The sequence below is a fragment of the Aythya fuligula genome, chromosome 18 (genome assembly GCF_009819795.1).
Source record: "Aythya fuligula isolate bAytFul2 chromosome 18, bAytFul2.pri, whole genome shotgun sequence".
NCBI classification, from domain to species: Eukaryota; Metazoa; Chordata; class Aves; order Anseriformes; family Anatidae; genus Aythya; species Aythya fuligula.
Window position 1 is genome coordinate 9,897,044 of NC_045576.1, and position 18,174 is coordinate 9,915,217.

Genomic DNA, 18,174 nt, shown 5'->3' on the forward strand with positions numbered 1-18,174 from the left:
TAAATCTTACAGTAAATCTCCCCAGCTGACAGGGTTTCAGAATGACCTCACTGCGACAAGCTGAAAACTTTCCGGTAATAGACCAAACAATGCTTGCACATGGCAACTGCTTGTTGGGTTTTGTGGTTCATTGAGAAAGCCAGATGAAAGCAAGTTTATTGCTGCTCTTTGAACCTCGCCTCCCGCTGTCCTGTCACCTGTGCCACTAAAAACAAAGTGAAAATGCTTCTTTCCTTGGCTCTCTCAGAACTAAATGCCGAATGTTACAGTTTATCCTGCTTTTTTCTTTGAATTGCTGTCTTTGCAGGACTGCTCGGTGCACGACACCCTTTGCATTTCAAATGAATTCAGTTTATAGTGCAATGTGGTAAAGTCTGGACTCAGCAAAATGCTTGGGCCCTTGCCTAATTGTAAACCCTTGAGTAGCTCCACTGGTGGCATAAGTGTATTTTAGGGGTATATGGCTAAAGACTTGGCAGAAAAAAATGGTCCAAAAACTTTGATAATCTAAACTAGATATGTAGAGAAAAAGCCAAAAACACAATGGTGTCTTAAAGGAACAGAGCAGGAAAGAGGCTGCATGTTGACAAAACTAACAGCACTTTGGGAATCTCCAAAAGAGCCTGGTCTAGATGAAGTCCGATGTGAAATCTTTAAGGGACTGCTCAGGAACTCATGCTAATGATCTACTCAAGAGCCAAAGCATAAAACATGCTGTCAATCAATCTGCTTATAAATCACGAACAATTCAAATAGCGTGTAGCATTAGACCCTACCCCATTGGAAAAATGTTTGGATATGTGCTTCTTGTGTAGGTTAAGTGACCTACTTGCAAATTTTTTCAATGCTACTGGAGAGACTTAATTTTGGTCATCGAGCCAAATTATTCTCTTCCGCCCTGAACCCCTTTCTTTCTTCCCACGCTCCCTGAAGGGAAGAAGTTCTTGTACTTCACAACGGCATCTCCTACTGGCAAATTTTAGAAGCAGGAAAGGCTAGCTCAGTAAGGAACGGCTTGATGTGTGTGCTTAAATGGGCAAAGCCAACAATGAGGGCTCAGTTTGCAAGATCTCCACTCCCATTTTGCAATGTCGGCAAAGCGGGACAGATTTCCAAATCTCAGTACATGGGAGTTCACGTTATCCCAAGTGGGAGTGGGCATCTGTGCCTTTGGAAATTGCCCATTTTATCTGATTCCTAGCCAAAGAAACTTTTTTTTCTTATAGTGCCAGTAGACAATGGGCAACCAGCTGTTTTAGGGACACTTTTAAAAAGGTGCTAACATTTGCATTTTCATCCCATGTTGTAATTCATGTTCGCTATTCATTAAATAGTGTCTAGTAGCTGACTTTATACATTAGGCATGAAGACTTCCAGATCTGTACTTCTGTCATTGTGTAGGACAGGGACAAGACGGCCTTTACAGGACTTCTCCCTCCCTCACCCATACCCACTTATTAACAGCTTCACCCAGGTAATGGAGTTGAACTGATGGCAAAAGGCTAGAAGGTCACGGGAAGGAATGTGTTCAAGAAGTTTTACATATTGCTCACGGTGTTTTAATTTCTATTCATGGGGAGCAATAAAGCATAAATTTTCTGTCCAGTCATAATAGTAATTGTAATGTTACCTATAGGATGAAAGAATAACTTGGAGTTCTTAAATGTCATAACTATTTTTGGTATAAAATAATAAATTTTAGTTTTCTGTTGCAGCAATGTTGGCCCCTGCATATAGGTTGTGGAAAACTTTGTTTGCAAAAACAAAGCTATTGTTTTAACAAAAGCCACAGAATTTTTGCCTTTCATATTGAATCAGTAGCATAATGAGTAGTGGAGCAATAGTTCAACATCAAAGGAGACTTTTTGGATATATAGTGTGTTGCAGCAACAGCGAAAAAGTTCCCACCAGAAAGGAATTTTTCCATATGTGAACAGCAAACATATGTATTAGGTTAAAACCATAAGATTTCCTTTGCTTTCCACCAAAAACAAGGGAGAACTTAAGTACAGAGGTTTTCAGGCAGTCATGTGCTGGAATGCAGCACAGAGAACAAGCATGGCCGAGGAGAGCAGTGTCAGTGGACAAAGCTCTACTGAAAAACAATACCCTGTGATAATGCATCCACAATTTGGCCCAAACATCTGCATTTTGCATCTTAAAAATACACTTTTTTTGCTCTTACTGGTGGAGCTACGTTGGTGATCTTCATAAATATTTTTCACTCTCTGTCTTTAGTAGGAATAAACCCAGACACGTTTGCTGATCTCCATAAAATACTTTAAAAGAAATAATGATTGCTTTAAAAACATGTGTGAGTATAGAACGTTAGTTAGAAAATAAATACCCTAGATTAATTCTGATGGGATACTTGGCCTGTTTTCTTTAAGTAAGAGTTGTGTTTGACACTGTAAATTGTGAGACCACCTAGTATAAAGAATTTTTTGCCCAGACAGCTCATACTTACAGCTGCATGGAGAGATAAAGGTACTCAAGATCAGACATTTCTATAACATAATTGTAAAGCATCTCCATATATATTTCTGAAACAAAATTTGCTTTAATTTTTGTGAACATTCACATGGATTTACTTTAGGCTTCCAGAGCTAGGTTTTCTTCTCATGAACCGGGAGAGAAAACACATCAATGGATGTAATTTGAATTTAGAAGACACTTAAAGAGGGGCCTGCATTCAAAATTATTGTTGGCACATGTTTTGAGGATGTAAAGTGGAAGCCTTCTTCTGTGCACATTAGTAAGGAGATAATTAAAACTACAGTAGGTAATTATGGTAGCTTTTATTACTGCATCTTTCATTAACTAATTATATTAATTCGGTAATGTTTAAAAAATTCTTTGAAGATGAAAAGTGCTAACTATTACTACCTTTAGTAGTAGTATTAACTTTGCACTGGTCATAAATATTGAGGTCTCTTCTTGATACAGATGCACATCTGTGTGTGCAGAGGTGCTGTTAGAGCCAACAAGATTTATATAAGTATATCAAGACAAGACTGGGCCATTACCTGGCATAATCTGAGCATGACGATATATGACTTTTCTGCAGACACTTTTAGTTTCAAAATAAAAATACGTTTTTTTTTTTTTTTATATTTTTAGAAGATTTTCCTTTCCATGGTAAATACCTCTTATTTATTCAACCCTCAGTACCAAAGAGAAACATCTACCAGGTTCATCCTGATCCCAGACCTGCCGTTGGTGTGATGGGAGCAGGAATCATGCCCTGCCTACACTCAGGTGCCCACCAAAAGTATGACATTGTAAATACGGTATCACCACAGTAACAATTAATACTAAGTAATCCAAACTAATTATGATTTCTGTTTATGTAATTCTTACTAAACTGATTTTTTTTTCAGTGAATCCAGCACTTCTCTTTTGAAATATCCTATGATTAAAGGATAATCAAATCAGTTTTCATGTGTTAAGGACTAAATCCTTCATATATTCCCATTTCATACTTGGTCATGTGATTTGTAGAAATCTTTCTCTTACCCGCTTTTAGTTGATTTAGATTAAGCCTTGTAACTAATGCCAAAGATGTATTCCTGCCTTGAAAAGGGATTTTGTAATGCTGGCATCATACCTTTTTCTTTCTCTGCGGCTGTCTGTCAAGACTATACACTTCACAAGTTTAGGGTTTTTTTGTTTCTTTGTTTGTTTTTTAAGAAATCCTTTGCAGCCTCAGTCTGGCACCCAGAAGCCAGGCTGAATTCCTCTGGTCTCATGCATCATCATCTCTGCGAGCTGCACAGGCCAAGCTCAGCACTAATTCCACATGTGCCTCTCTCTTGTCTCCCAAGTGCTCTCAGTTACCATGAGCAAAGTTGAGTTTGAAATGAAATTTAATTAACCATTTTGCTGATGATAATCAAGCCACAATAGAATAATAGGAAAGCAGTGCCTCGCTGGAAATGAAGCTCAGCTGTTCATTTCTCCTTTCAGATCAGCCGGTAACCAAACATGTCATCTAGCACAGTGACAATACTGGACTCATCCACCGGCTCCACTTGAGGTCCCAAAATATGACAGCAATATTTTGGTGGCACGCTCTCAAAACCATTACATTTCTCTTCCATCCCTCTCATGTCTCCCAGTGTCATATGTGACCAAAACATTTACATTATACATTTATTTTAGGATCCTTTCCATTTTTATAAATAAATCAAATGAATGTTCCTTTTATACAGCTGTAATTCACCCACATTGTTGCAGTAGAGCTTATTATCTCATTTACATTTTTAAGTGCTTTTCAAAGTGTAGGATATCTGGGCTGGAAAGCAAAACATTTCATTTCTTTGTTCTCAGGCCAACACAAAGCACTTCCAAGGTCAGGTATGGTGTAGACTTTCAACAGCAAACATGTTTACATGGCATTTGAAAGCGGGTTTAACTGAAAAAAAATACTGTCTTTATAACAGTGATGTAAGCCAACTTAGCAAAGATGAGAGAAGGGGATTAATTTTGTACCTGGAAAAACTGAACTTATTAAGTTAGGCTTTGTTTTGCATTCAGGGGAAAAAAAGCCTCTGACACTCAAAAATTGGCCTTTTTTTTTTTTTTACCTTTTTTATGTCTTTTCTTCATCTCAATAGCTGTTAACTATAAACACTGTTATTCTTTGGGCAAAACCTGACACTTTGAAGCTGTGGAATAAAAACTGCATTTCTAAACCAAACCAAACTGTTTAATTTTACAAAATAGATGTTCTCTGGTGTACCTGGGATAAGTCATCTGCTGTTTTTAAGAGCTTTTGACATGGTGAAAACTTATCTGTCAGACACAGAAAAGATGTGGTGGAGCTGGGTGGCTTCAGAAATCGCTATCAGCATTCAGCCTCTGACCACTGCATGTTAAGCTTTTTGACAATGGAGGCATTTTTCAATGTGATCTTCAAAAGGGTGCATTATTCGTGACAGCCATCCTGATTCCTCCTAGAAAATTAAAATCATGGGCAACAATCTTGCTTGCTTCTAATTACTATTTTCAGAGATAATCACATGCAGGAATCTACAGCAACCATGAGATTTTGAGTTACTTTTTTTTTTTTTTTTTTCACGTGGCTTTGATCAAGTACTGATCTTTTGGTTTTACTAGGTTGTCCTGGTGCAGAGTCAAAAGCTGAAATATCCAAATGAACACTCTGAATTACTTCTAGGGCAGCCTTTATAAACAAAGCTACAAAGTGACTGGCAGGAGAGCCAGTGTGCAACACGTTTAGGTTCACCAGCAATAGTCAAAAAATGATAAAGTTAAAAGCATCTGTGATTGTTTGGAGGCCTTTGTCTTTTCTGCAGCCCCAATACAAAAGGAGCCAACAGCCAATTGTGATTGGAAAAGTTTGTAAACTCGTACAGTACATTGGTTTCAACACTTGATGAATGGATAATTATAAAACTTCATAGTTTGTTATACTTTATACAATAGTTTAATATATATACATATATTTTTTTTTTAATTGTGCTTGTTTAAGACATTGCTCTCTGAGTGAAACAGAGTATGTAGGCTCCATGCAGACAAGTACTGCCTAGAGTAGGTGGACCTAACAAAGACTATGTGTCATCTGAATTTCCCAAATGAAATTACTTCAAGATGCATCACAAACCCTTGGATTTAGAGGGACCTCTCAATTTATGCTCTGCAAAGTATGTTTGTCTGCTGTAGGAAAGTAAAAATAATCCATCCATTTTGTATTCAGTACTTGTGGATTTGTGTGATAGGTACCTGTTCTCTGAGACAAATGCATACATATACACTCAGAAGTGGCTGGGTGTATGTGCTATGCCTTGGTCATCCTCAAAGCTGTGCATTAGAGTCAAACTTGCTCATGAGTGCTAGGAGGGAATCCTCATTTTTCACTGTGCCAAGCTGTTTGGGTTGTATAACCTGATCACGTGGAAGCAGCAGAAGGCAGCTCTGACTTTATAGTTTACCCAGGTGTGCTCTGTGAATGCTCCTGAGAGCCATCCTGTACTGGTCATGCCTGGACACTTGGGTGTTACGGGAAGATTTTGTCAAAATAATTGTTTCTTTAGTGATCTTTCCAATACGCCAAGTGCCCTGCTCTTTGTGTGTTACATTTCCACATTGCACAATCCGATCATTTTAAGTTTTAAAACAAGGTAGGCTTGTTTGTATTTTAAGTTACGATATTAAATGTACAAAATAAAAGCCTCCAATTCACACGCGTTTAATTATATTCATGTAAATGAATGGTGCTGTTAAACTTGTTGAGTGTTGAAGATCAGTCATATATTCAAGACTGGATTTTAACATTTCTCAGAAGTGATGATAGCATAAAAGTCCCTGGGCAGATTTGAAGTTCATGCTTGGGTCTGGTTAAATTTTTTGGCATTCGAACATGTAATAGTCTTATAGCTATAAGACTTTAAAGTTAATGCCTGGCATCACTTCAAAACAATGTGCAAGATCTATCATAAGTAGTCCTCTTATCTTATCTCCATAGCAATTTTATCCCGTAAATGATTTGGGAGCACAGTATTTCAGTGCTGTGGAAGGAGCAAGGGTTTTTTTCTGTTAAATCTTTGTACTGGTGTACTTTTAACGATCCTGATTTACGAACGGGCGTTCTGCTTTGAGGAAGCGAACGAGAACGAGAAAGGAAGCATGAGAACAAGAAACACACCGCGTGTCCTGCAAGAGGCACCAGGACTCCAGGGACTCTTGGTCCCTGCTTTGCAGCACACCCCACACAAGCTCTCCGAGCAGCTCAGCTTTTAAAACAGCCACCCTGGAGGCACCTCAGTGGATCTGGTAGCGTATCCCCAGGGCAGGTCCCTTCTCAGAGCCGGTCCTCACCCTGCTCCACGCTTTTCAGCCGATGGGTAGCTGTGCCCTGATTTCCTGGCATACAAAAGATAGCTCAAAATATTCCCTTTCTGCTGCCACAGCCGCCTCTGTGCTGATGTCAATCTAACATCCACATTGTGCACTTTGCTTCAAGTCAGCACTTGCAGCTAACAATGCCTTTATTCAGGCTGACAACATAACTAAGCTTTTAGTAAGTGTGTAAGTAAACGTTAAGTGTGTATTCAAACATCCAACAATGGCTAGGAAACTTTAAAAAAAAAATCTTTGAAACTTTGTATTGTTTGTTTGGTGTGTATCTGTTAGAAATAACACAGACTATCAGTTCCTTGGGGCATGACTTTTCTTTTGTGAAGCACATAACAAAAAGATCAAGGCTCCGAGGGGCTGCCATAATAAAAATAAATATATAAGAAGAACAATAATGACAAAATAAATTTGTCAATGTATTTTACGAGCTCGGTTTAGAAGTGATTATTTCTGAACTAAAGAGAGACTGGATGGTTGTGGTAAAGTGACACGATCATAATATTCCCTTTATTTATTGCCATTTATGCTGCGTTTGTTGCTCACATGCTCGACTGCACTGCAGGGCAGGAGGGGAGCCCCTCGGCTCAGTGACTTTCCCACTGCAGTAGCACGGGGGGCGATTTCACTGAAATTCCAGACAGGGATTTCCAGAGGCCTTTTGGTCTGCCTTTGAGGAAGAGTTATTTGTACGCTGCGAAAGCCCTCCTGGGAAGCACAGGTTGCACAAACGAGACACTAACCAAAATCTGAGATCCCGCAACTGATCGTTGCGCCGCGTTGCCTGTGAGTCTTTGTGCCGTCCCGTGGGTCTCACGTGTGCTTTGCACCCCTTGGTGTTGTTTCAGGCCTTGCAGGACGAAGCGGAAAGTTGCCGCAGCCAGGCGCGCGCCGCGGAGAAGAAGCTGCAACACAAGGAGCTGCAGGCCCACATGCAGGTAGGGCTGCTCTCCCCAGTCCCCTCCCCTTGGGCAAGGGGGTTCGATGGTTAAAAGTAATACCTTGCTTCAAAGCAAAAACACATCTTTTCCTGCAAAATTTTCAGCGAGCTTTCTCTTCTGTTTTTGTTAATAAAAGAGAATTAAACCGTCTGAGCCCTACGGGCAAATACTTATCTCTTGCTCTCTGTTTCAAGTTGGTATTTCAGCTATTCTAGCTGTTAAATGATGCATTTATTTTCCAGTGTTTTACCATAGGTTCCTGGGACTATTCTAACCTGTTTGTTAATGGCTTGTATTAAGAGAATTATAATTGGACAATAACTGAGATAAAAAATAATCTTTATTGCTGATCTTATGCGTTCATTGTCCTAGCATGTTGTCTGTAAACACTTCCATATGATTAATACTGCTAAAATTCATGTGGACACTTTCAGTGAAATCAGAGATTTAGTGTGCTTCAAGCGAAAGAGTGCATGTAATTTACAGAGCAGTATTGAAACAGAAAGCCAATGATCTGCTTTTAAACCAGATTAAATTGGCGCATTCAGGAAAATGTCGAGGTTGTGGAAATCTGAATCGCGTGCAGATTCATGGATCTCCAATACAAATGAGGTTTTGCTGCATTTCAGAACTTTATTTGGTGGTGCGCAAACCGTACCTGTAACTGCGGAGTAACTTGGGGTGGCTGTAAAAGTAATGATGAGGAATTGCAAATATGTCCCCCCAGTTGTCATTATCCTGCTTGCGGGTAGGAGCCCTTGTTCACCCCCCATGTTTACCCTCAGGTACTTGTGCTTAGGAAAACCGGTGATAAGCTTTACTTCTCTCTCTCCCCTTCTGCCTTACAAACATAGATGCTGGGCCACGTTCACCCCTAGTTGCAATGGGGAGTTCGGTGTGATTGGTGGCCGGCCTACAATGTTGCATTTCAGCTTCAGTCTCCCAAAAAAGAAGGGCAATTAGCTGTTTGGTGCATGGTTGTCCCTCCAGGGAAACAACATTGGCTTGAATGCTGTGAAGTGACGGTACTCTAGCAAATGCCTTATTTTTGTTATTTTTTTCTTTAATCTTTGCTATTGCTGTTTGGCATTTTTTTTCTGACCCTTTCTGTGAGGGTATCTAGGAGGAGAAACAAAAAATGACTTATGAAATACTGAGGTAAAAGTTAAGAACACGCAGATTGGCGGGATGGGCTATCCTTAATGCCTCAGAGGTCTTCTCTTAGGAGATTTCCATGTCCAAGCCCACCTGCAGGAACATCCTGCCTGGGTAGATTTAATGAAGGACCATCTCTGCTGGGAGGGAACAGTTCTCAATATAAATGGATCAGAAATGTTACTTAAATGACACTGCTGCATCACCCAGCTCAGAGCTCTTTCTCTAAAGCAGTACCACGTTGGTGGCTTTGTGGTGATGCTTATACCTTAGCTCCTCCGCAGTGCTGTCCCTGCCACTCCTGCACTGAGATTTCCTGAACAGGCTGCGTCTGTTGAGACAGTTCTTGCGTAGGTGCGTTTGGTTTTTTAGGCCGACACCCATTTTGCAAGTTGTTAGCGTGTCTCCTCTGTGACTGGTGAATCCCATAGTTACGCTTTTCTGTCCAGAAGGAAAAGGCAAAAGTGACAGCTCTGGTGTATTCCCCATCATTATGCTGAGGACAGACTACCTGTGAGCATGTTCATCAAGCCTTAACAGCAGCTGAGATGACTCCTCAGTTGATTAGGGAGCTGAAATATTTAAGGCAGTAACTTACAACTTGCTCTCTTGCTTTTACAAAATATTCCCTGTGTCAGGATTGCATAAAACATCAAAATTTGCACTGGCACAGTTACAAAGGCCTCTCTTCTGAGCTTTTACATGTCTTTAAGTAAGGAGGAGAGAGGGTTAAACAGCTTCTGTTTTTCATTAAAGGGAAAAATCTTGTGTTTTGATTCTATAACAACAACAAACAAATGAATGAGACATGAAAAAACATTTTGTTGTGCTTTTAATTAAAAATAAAAAGCTGTTTCTCGTTATGGCTTGTTGGGTGGTATCTCAGTGCTCCATGTTTGTCTCTTTTCAGTGCAGCGTCCTTATAACTCTTCAGGCTCCGGGAGTGACTGACAGACCCACAGAGCTTAGCTCTTAGTGCCAGTAACCCTCTGGTGATTGCACAGAGTTAACCTTTCTGTATGATAATTATCCAGAGAGGCAGAGTCAACCCACTGACATAAACTGTCCTGTAAATAGCAGGGCAGAAGCCTGTTAGGAGGACTCTGATGGCAAGCCATGAGCTGTCTGGGGGTGAGCATGACGTTGCAGCCCTGAGGAGCTCTTGTTTTTATGGAGCCTTTTCATTCCAGGATTTCGTGTTATTGTACGAACCTGTGTTTATTCCTGTTTACTTTTTCAATCTTCTTATGGTGTGAGTAGAAGCAATCGTGGTCTATCTGTGTCATTTCACCAGTGGGACAGATTGTCATGCCGCAGCATGGCAACTTTACACGAATGTTGTGCTGCAGTCCCAATGGACGTACATTTGTCAAAAGTGGTTTCACTCATTGCACTGTTTCCAGTATTTTACCTTTCGTTCCCACTTTGACTAACCTAAATCATTGTGCCCTTTCACTAGAGGATCTCCTGTCTCCACTAATCATGGCTATCTAGGGCAATGGTGCCTACGGTCAGTACTGTCATTTCTAGACTGGAGTCTCACAATTGGGTATATCATCTGTCTTCATGTTGAAATGCTGGATGATTTTCAAAAATTAGATGTCTGACTTCTTGAGATGTTTGTAAGTGCGTTCATGGCAAGTGACAAGCTAGCAGTAAATAAAGTGTAACTCACCCCTAATATATAGCTTTATATATATAGGTTTCTTGGTATATAGTCCCAAGACGATTAAAATAGTCTAAGAAGGTTCCTAGGAAATTTGGGCGCACCTAAATGTTTTCTTTGCAAAGCAATAATGAAATTTCTTATATCTCAGTAATATATTAAATTTGGAAACTGATCCCATTTAGATTATATTCCTGTACCATGCCTGTAGTATAGTTCTTGAGGTGTGTTGCATGGTTGTCTCTGATACGTGCGCGGATCTAATGCAAGACAAGATATCTGACAGAAATGCCTTTCGTTCTATTAAAAATGTTTCTCTTCCGTGAATTATACAGCTTGATGCGGTTGTCAGTCATAGTTAAAAAATTCAAATTGTTCATACAGCAGATTTCACATCCTGTGTATGTGTAATTAAACATGACGCATCACTAAGAGGTTAAGCATGTGCCTCAATGAGTATGGGAGTTTAAGCATGTGCAAAGAATTTTGCTGAATTGGGGCCTGTATAAAAAATCATGATAGTGATCTTGTTCTTGCTTTATTACCTAGATTTCTTTAAAATACCTCATTTAATTTCAATTTCCTTTTGGTAAGGATAATCAACACAACTCAGAACAGTAGGAAACTCCAATAATCTTTCTTTCGATGATTGCATGAAAGGATGCAAGATTTCTTCAGAAAGAACACGTCTATTCTTTTCATTCCTCAGTCTAATATTTTTAAATGTAGGGCTGGATTGGGTATGAAATAAAATTTCTAATAAGGGGATGATACAGGGGAAAAAAAAAGTTTGTCATGTTCATGAATAATCAAGGTAACATCACAATAGGTATTCAAACCTTAGGAATAGTCCTCCAAACTGCCAAGTCACAATTAGAGACTTAAAGAGAGACACTCTCTGAAGACAGAAAATCAATTATGTTCAATTCATGAATATTACTGACAAAGGAAGGGGAATGCCAATATAGGTTTCCAGCCCTTTAATTTCTTTTTTTCTCAGATAGATTATTAAAAAGGGAGAAAGGAGTTATCTGAATAAGGATGCTGTACAAGAATTTGGAATAAAATGGAAAGGCTTAGTTTGTTAAGTGGATTTCACTTGTGTTCAAATGACAACAGGAGTGATAATTGTAAAAGAGCTATGATTCAAAAGCATTCAGCGAGTTTTCATTTTTAATGTTTATTATTCTGACTTGCTCAATATTTTATGACTGCTGGATATTTACCACATTCAGCCTAACTTACTGTTTCCATGCCAACTAAATATATTTGTTCTCAGATGAATGCTGTGATGCATCATTCTGAAATTTTAGCTGCTGTGTAGCACAGGGAACTTCTAACGTTTGCCACACCTTATCCTTGATGGGAATGGTGCTACTGTCTGCAGATTTCGGGAGCTATGAGTAAAGAAACAGCAAGATAGAGATGAGCAAGATAAGCCTATGTCCAGGGTATGTGCCCCAAGTAATTCTTAATGCATCAAAGGCTGGAAGACTTGAGTAATATTGTCCCTTCTGTTGAGGGCTTTTTGTCCATCTTCCCATATTTTTTTTTTTCAAAGATACTGTAGAGTGTTAAATGCACAGAAAATTCACAGAAAATCTTTGCCCTCACTTCCGTTGTCCTGGCCTGCCTTTACAGTTCCACGGCTGCTCCCACGACTTTGCCAAAGCTTTATGTATGTGCTGGAAAAATGACATGGAAGGAGAGGAATTTCCTCCATCTGGCCATGGTGAGCCACAGCAGGAAGTCTGCTTCCAAACCAGCCTCGTCCGTGGCGCATGAGAACTTCCAGCTCAGGTGCCTCAGATAACTGCAAAAAGTTATCGAACTGTGCTGCCTCGAATCCTGGTGATTGAAACGTGATCCATGGATCTCCAGACTTTCTCAAAGAGTTGTCTTTCTCAGAACACGCTGGAGTCATCTAAAACCAGGTTAATAAGCTGTAGTTTAGGTGGATGGTTGGACTTGATGATCTTAAAGGTCCTTACCTGTCTAAATGATTCTGTGGTTCCAGGTTGGGCATTTAAATAAAAGCTTTGCTTTGTGGCCAATCTGCAGGTGAAGAGGATTCAGACAGTATTTGTTTCGCAGAGCTGCTGAGCCCTTTGGAAACTAAGAAACAAACAGTAAGCACGCACTGGAGGTGGTGATGAAATTCTGCCATTTGCTCTGGTTGCTTCAACCCACGGTGTTGACATCCTTCCAGAATTTTTCCCCAGAGACCCGTTTGTGCTCCCACAGAAATGGGAAGCTCAGTGTAGATCTGAACGATCTTAACCACAGAAGCGATTCGCAGCGAGGAGCCCTGGCGCTGGCTGTGGAGCAGCTGCCAGTTAACCCCTGGGGCAGCCCGCGCTGGCATCGGGGCTCGGCGGGCTGTGCTGCACTGGGGAAGAAGGTGAGAATCCAAAAGAAGTTTCTACTGGGACTCACAAGAAAATCGACACCGAATAATGTCACATTCAAACAGCTCCTGAGGTTTCTGCATGCGACCAGCACGTACCGGAGAGGCTGCGTTTGGAGAGCGCTGCGTGCTGAGGGAGGGTGTCCCCCCCTCTGTGCCCATCCCTCCGTGCCCGTTTGCTTCTCTCCTTTCTGTTTCATCTGTCGCTCTGCCAGCACCCCGAACAGGAGGGTACTGCATACTTCAGCTCTTTTCCTTTCATAAAGCATTTCAAGAAATGTATACGTTTTGTGAAAAATGTAAAAGAGCAGCCCAAATGGCGTAGCTCCCCGCAGGCTGGCACCTGAAGTTCTGCTGATTCAATATCTGCAGACAGCAGATTTCTTTTCTTGCTACTTACGGTGGACAAATTTAAAGTTTAAAATATTTTCTTGGAAAAGAAGTTGTTGGAGGGCCACATACAAGCAGCAAAGAATCTGAAATAAGTGAGAGCAGCTGGTCAGTCTGTTTGGCATATGCAGACGAAGACATCTATGTCTTACATTTTCTTTCTTATTTGGGACTTCCTGACGGAGGCTGTTCAGGAAGAATGACGCTGACCCTGGTTATATTTCATAAATAACCTTTCATGGATGTAGGTGCATCTGTAGGTGCATGGCAAAGCTGACTACGATGCTATAAAATCAGTATTGTCTTTATTTGGAGCCTGATTCTTCTACTTCCGTGTTGGTTCATGTCTACCATACATACAATTCCACTGATATATTCGTTAATCAGTTTGATTCAGTGGTGCCCCTCCAATCTTTAATTAAGTCTGGGATTGTTACAATAAATCAGAACTTTGCATTTGCCATATTTTGTGTCTTGTATAGCATTTTCTTTAACAGCCTACTATGAAAGGAAAGCAGAATTAAGCAGAATATGGCATGCTGTATAGCATAAAGTTTCAAAACAGAAGGAAGAAGCAGCTCAGATTCAAGCACAGAAAAACAAATTTTCAGGTGGGATTTGAAAGGAACTGGAAATCAATAGAGTTGAAAGTTACCGGGAGCTCCATATGGCAGGAACTGCGGGAGAGAAGGCTCTCACCAACTGTGAGACTGTCAAAGGGAAAAGAGGTAGATGATGATGATAATGCATGTGTGGAAGTCGGTGATCAAATGTTAGCTTTGGTAATCAGACACAACTGGAAAATACACAAATGTATGCCTACTTCATAGGACTGAATGAATTATTGGAATGAAGTGGCCAGCTGGAGAAAGAGAGTAACACAGAAAGTAGAGAACAAACAGTTGAAAGGAGAAAAAATACTTTCGCCAAAGAAGAATAGAAGCATATGCCAGCACGCAGGAATTAGAGAGTATTTTAACTTGACATTTTTCTAGCTCTTTGTCTTAAATAGGAGTGAATGAGAAAGAAAGCTTACTTATAAAAGAGCAGCACATCATTTTAGAGCATCTGTGGTTTGCTTGCACATTATCAATTAAAGGAATTTTGTTCTATCAGAAGTGTGCCTGGGATAGCTTTAAGTACAACTACGAACAGCAATGTTGGTGGCATTTAATGCAGAGAACTAAAAGAGGAGAAGTGGCACTGCATGGAGGAGACAGCTGGATGACAGCAGAAAAGAGGACAGACCTCGCATCTCCAGGGCAGGCTCTCGGTGATGTGTGGTCAGTGAATTACCCCTTTCGTTTTTAACAGGTGACGAGGTGCTTGGATGGAACTGAAAAGGACTGAAGAAAGGCCAGCTTAATGCCAATTTTATCATCATCTGAATTTTACAGTGTTATTTTGTTTGCAGTTTGCTCAACACCAAGTGCCATCTTTCAGAAGTGCATCGGGGAGGTGCAACCACAGTTCTCTCCCCAGCTACCCTGCTCACCTGGCTCAAAGTTTATAGACTTACCAGCTGTGATGCTTCCTAAATCTGGCAGCTTGCTTTCCAGTTGAGATGCTGGTTACATTTTCCTTCTTGAAAGAGGGGAAATGGTGATAGTAAAAGTAGCTTATCTACAAAGATTTGTGTGTTCACACAGACAGTGTGAAAATACTGAGCTTAATCCCGCATGCTGCTGAGCTGTGTCAGCTCTTGCCGTCATTAGTGAGCACTCAGCACCTCTCCTATCAGATACCAAAACCTTGACTTGCTGAACCACCCCAGGATGGAAAGGATTATGTAGAAGGTAACACATGCTGGAATGTAAAACTGAAATACAGAAATACATTCCCATGGTAGTGTCAAAGATGCTTATAGCTTTATTTCAGACTTAATTATCTTGATAGCCTATTAAAAATTCTCTGCCATCGACAGAGCCATAAATGAGTACCATGTGTCTTCAGATTTGGCCCCACGGTGCTGGTCGGTTCCCGGGCTGGTTTCGATTCCTGCTCTTACACGAGGAGGACCACTTGTTGCGCAGTTACGACCTCTCCGTCGGATGAAAGGATGGCACTGACAAGAGCCGAAGGAAATACTGCTCAGGGACAGGGATGGCATCTGCAATGAGTCATCTCGAAGGAGGGGAGAAGTCAGGGATCCTCCAAATCCCAACTGGAACAATAGAGGAGCCCTTCGGAGGGGGAGGTTGAGAGAACAGCGTGAATTTTCTAGCCACAGCATTCCTGGTTGTTCCATGGTGTTGACAGTGAAAGCTTTTATTCCTCTCCAACTCGCGTAATCCCAAGAATGCTGTTCTTGCCATATGCAGCCCACTGCATTTTTTTTTTTTAAAGTTTTGCCTGACTTCCCTTCCTTTGCAGTTATGAATTATATAGGCTCGCGTTGCCTAACTGCAAACAGAGGATTTTCCAGGTGGGAGATCTTGGTTAAGCACAGAAAGATATCAAAATACAAACCCCTGAAGTAATAAGGCCTCTTGAACGCAGGTTGGAAGAAACTAACTGAGCAGAAAGCTCAGTGTGCAGCCAGCAGCTTGGCATAACCGGCGGTCCCTGCGGGTTACTGAAACACCAAGGCAAGAATATTTTGGACGCTCAGATGGTTTACTAGCTAAAGACAGAAAAACAAAGGGGACAGCTATGCCACCAATTTATGTTTTATTGAAACTGTCAGAACAGACGAGGTTCTCCAGTAGTATTTTCTCCGTGGAGAACAACATGGTGCACACTTGACAAAATAACTGGCTCAGTTGATCCTGCTTAGTTACTGCCCTCAGCCACACCGCGCTCGTGCAATTTATGGTGTTCATTACTTTCTGGAAGAACTTGAGAACGTTTATATCAAATTGCATAATATTTCTTTAAATCCGTAAGAACCGCATTTCAACATACGTTTCACAGTAAGAATAGAAGCTCCCACTGCCTGAAACAAGAGAGGATGTGGACTGAAAAGCAGCGGATATTCATGTTTGCCTGTGTTGTGAAATGACAAATGACGCGGCCTTGTTCTCCATTGAAAAAAAAATAATAATACATCCCTTGATTCTTCATTAACAAAAACTGTTTGAGGAGATTTCAAGCTGTAATAATTCTTCTAGAGATCAGAACCTTAAGGAAAGGAACTACAGCTTTTGGTGTGTTCTGTTCCTTGGTTGCAGAGATGGCCCAGCTTTCCCCAGGCGGGCCCATGGAGGAAGGCGCCCATACAGTTCTCAGCAGTTTTGGGGGAGCAGAGCTCTACTCATGGAGGGTTTAGGAGTGCTGAGAAGCAGAGGAGGCTCTGCAATTAGGGAGAAGAGAAACAAGCTACAGTTAATCATTACTTTGATATTCTTTGGCTTGGTGGTCCTTTTTTGTTGTTTTTTGGTTGGTTGGGTGGGTTTTTAGGGGGAGGTTATGTGTGCATTTTGGTTTGGTTTTGTTATTGCTGTTGTTTTAATTGAGATGGCATCACAGTAATTTGTCCTTCACTTGCCCTTTTCAAACTGCTTTCTGAAAATTACTTCAGCCATCCTCACATCACCTGAATGAAGTTGACCCGTGCAATATTATTATCCTCATTTAGGATGAAACTTTAGTCAGAGATTAAATGGTTTGCCTAAGGCTGAAGGAGTTATTTTTCCCTTTTTGGTACCCTAACTCATCTCCAGATTTATTACAACACATCTTTCATGTCTTCTGCAGAGGTGTGTACTGCAGAACAGATGCACAAACTTTTTTAAGAGATTTCTTTTTTAAACACCATTACAAATTCATTTTAAACCACATGTCATTATTCAAATAATCCAGGAAAGAATTTGAGAGAGACAGGAAATAACTTATCTCATCTTACGTCCCTGAAATGTGGAGAAAATTTGATAATAATTACCTGATCCTAATTATACCTTTTGGTCACTATCCTAGGATTTCCTGGCACACGTGGGATTATCCTCCTTCACAAATATTACAAGCAGGCAGAAATTAAGATACCAAAAACCACAAAACCCAAGTTAAGTGAGCTGCCTTTCGATTCTTATCTGACATAAACAAAATGTTGACTTCATGCCCTTCAAGACAAGACTTTTTTTTTTTTTTTAATAGGAACTTCACCAACTCTTTTGTGGTACCTTCCTTTGCTTTGGCAACATACACTTCAGTGGTTCATTTGTATTTCCCTTATGCTCCTCTGGTTCAAATCAAGTAATTTAAAGTTGGGAGATCTGGAGAAGATTGCATTTGGGTTTGTTTTTTAATGGTTTGAGAAGGGGATGTTGCACTACCTGCCATCCCCAGGGCTGGTGCGCTCCGGATGGTAAAGTCGGCATCACAGACATCTTGAAAGAAGGAAAGAAAAGCACAGAAGAGAAGCATTAAAACTGAAATTTGTCTTATTCTACCAAAAAGCTCTTGGGCCAGGCCTTGGCTTAGAAGCTCAGTGCTGTATTTCTCTGCTGAGCACTGAATCCAACTTTTATCTCTTGGGAACAGTCAGTGACCAGCTATGCCGAGATCTCGTTGTAGTCTGTGAAGTTATAACTTCCCTGCTTTTTGTATCACTTTGTATAATTGTGTGAAGGTTTCTCTCCTTTTTATTCTAATTTCTTGTGACTAGCCATAGGTTACCTCTGCATGGCAACTTCAGCTTTCGGTTGTTTTACTGACACCAAAGATGATTGATGGTAAAACTTTAAACCTCATATGCTAGCCACCAACCTGAATAAACAAAGAGCAGTGTGGCAGCTTAATAT

At 40.6% G+C, this 18,174-nt stretch overlaps 1 protein-coding gene across 2 annotated transcripts in view; it reads left to right on the forward strand.

The window, feature by feature from the left end:
- Nucleotides 1–18,174, forward strand: part of CEP112 (centrosomal protein 112) — a 161,619-nt gene that overhangs the window by 135,306 nt on the left and 8,139 nt on the right. The window contains exons 24-25 of one of the 2 annotated variants that reach the window (XM_032199773.1): nt 7,725–7,814; nt 12,280–12,566. In XM_032199773.1, coding sequence (XP_032055664.1) covers nt 7,725–7,814; nt 12,280–12,423 — 234 coding nt within the window. In that variant the 3' untranslated portion in view covers nt 12,424–12,566. Of the gene's footprint in view, nt 1–7,724; nt 7,815–12,279; nt 12,567–18,174 lie in introns of those variants that run through there. The other variant, XM_032199772.1, reaches the window with a different exon arrangement.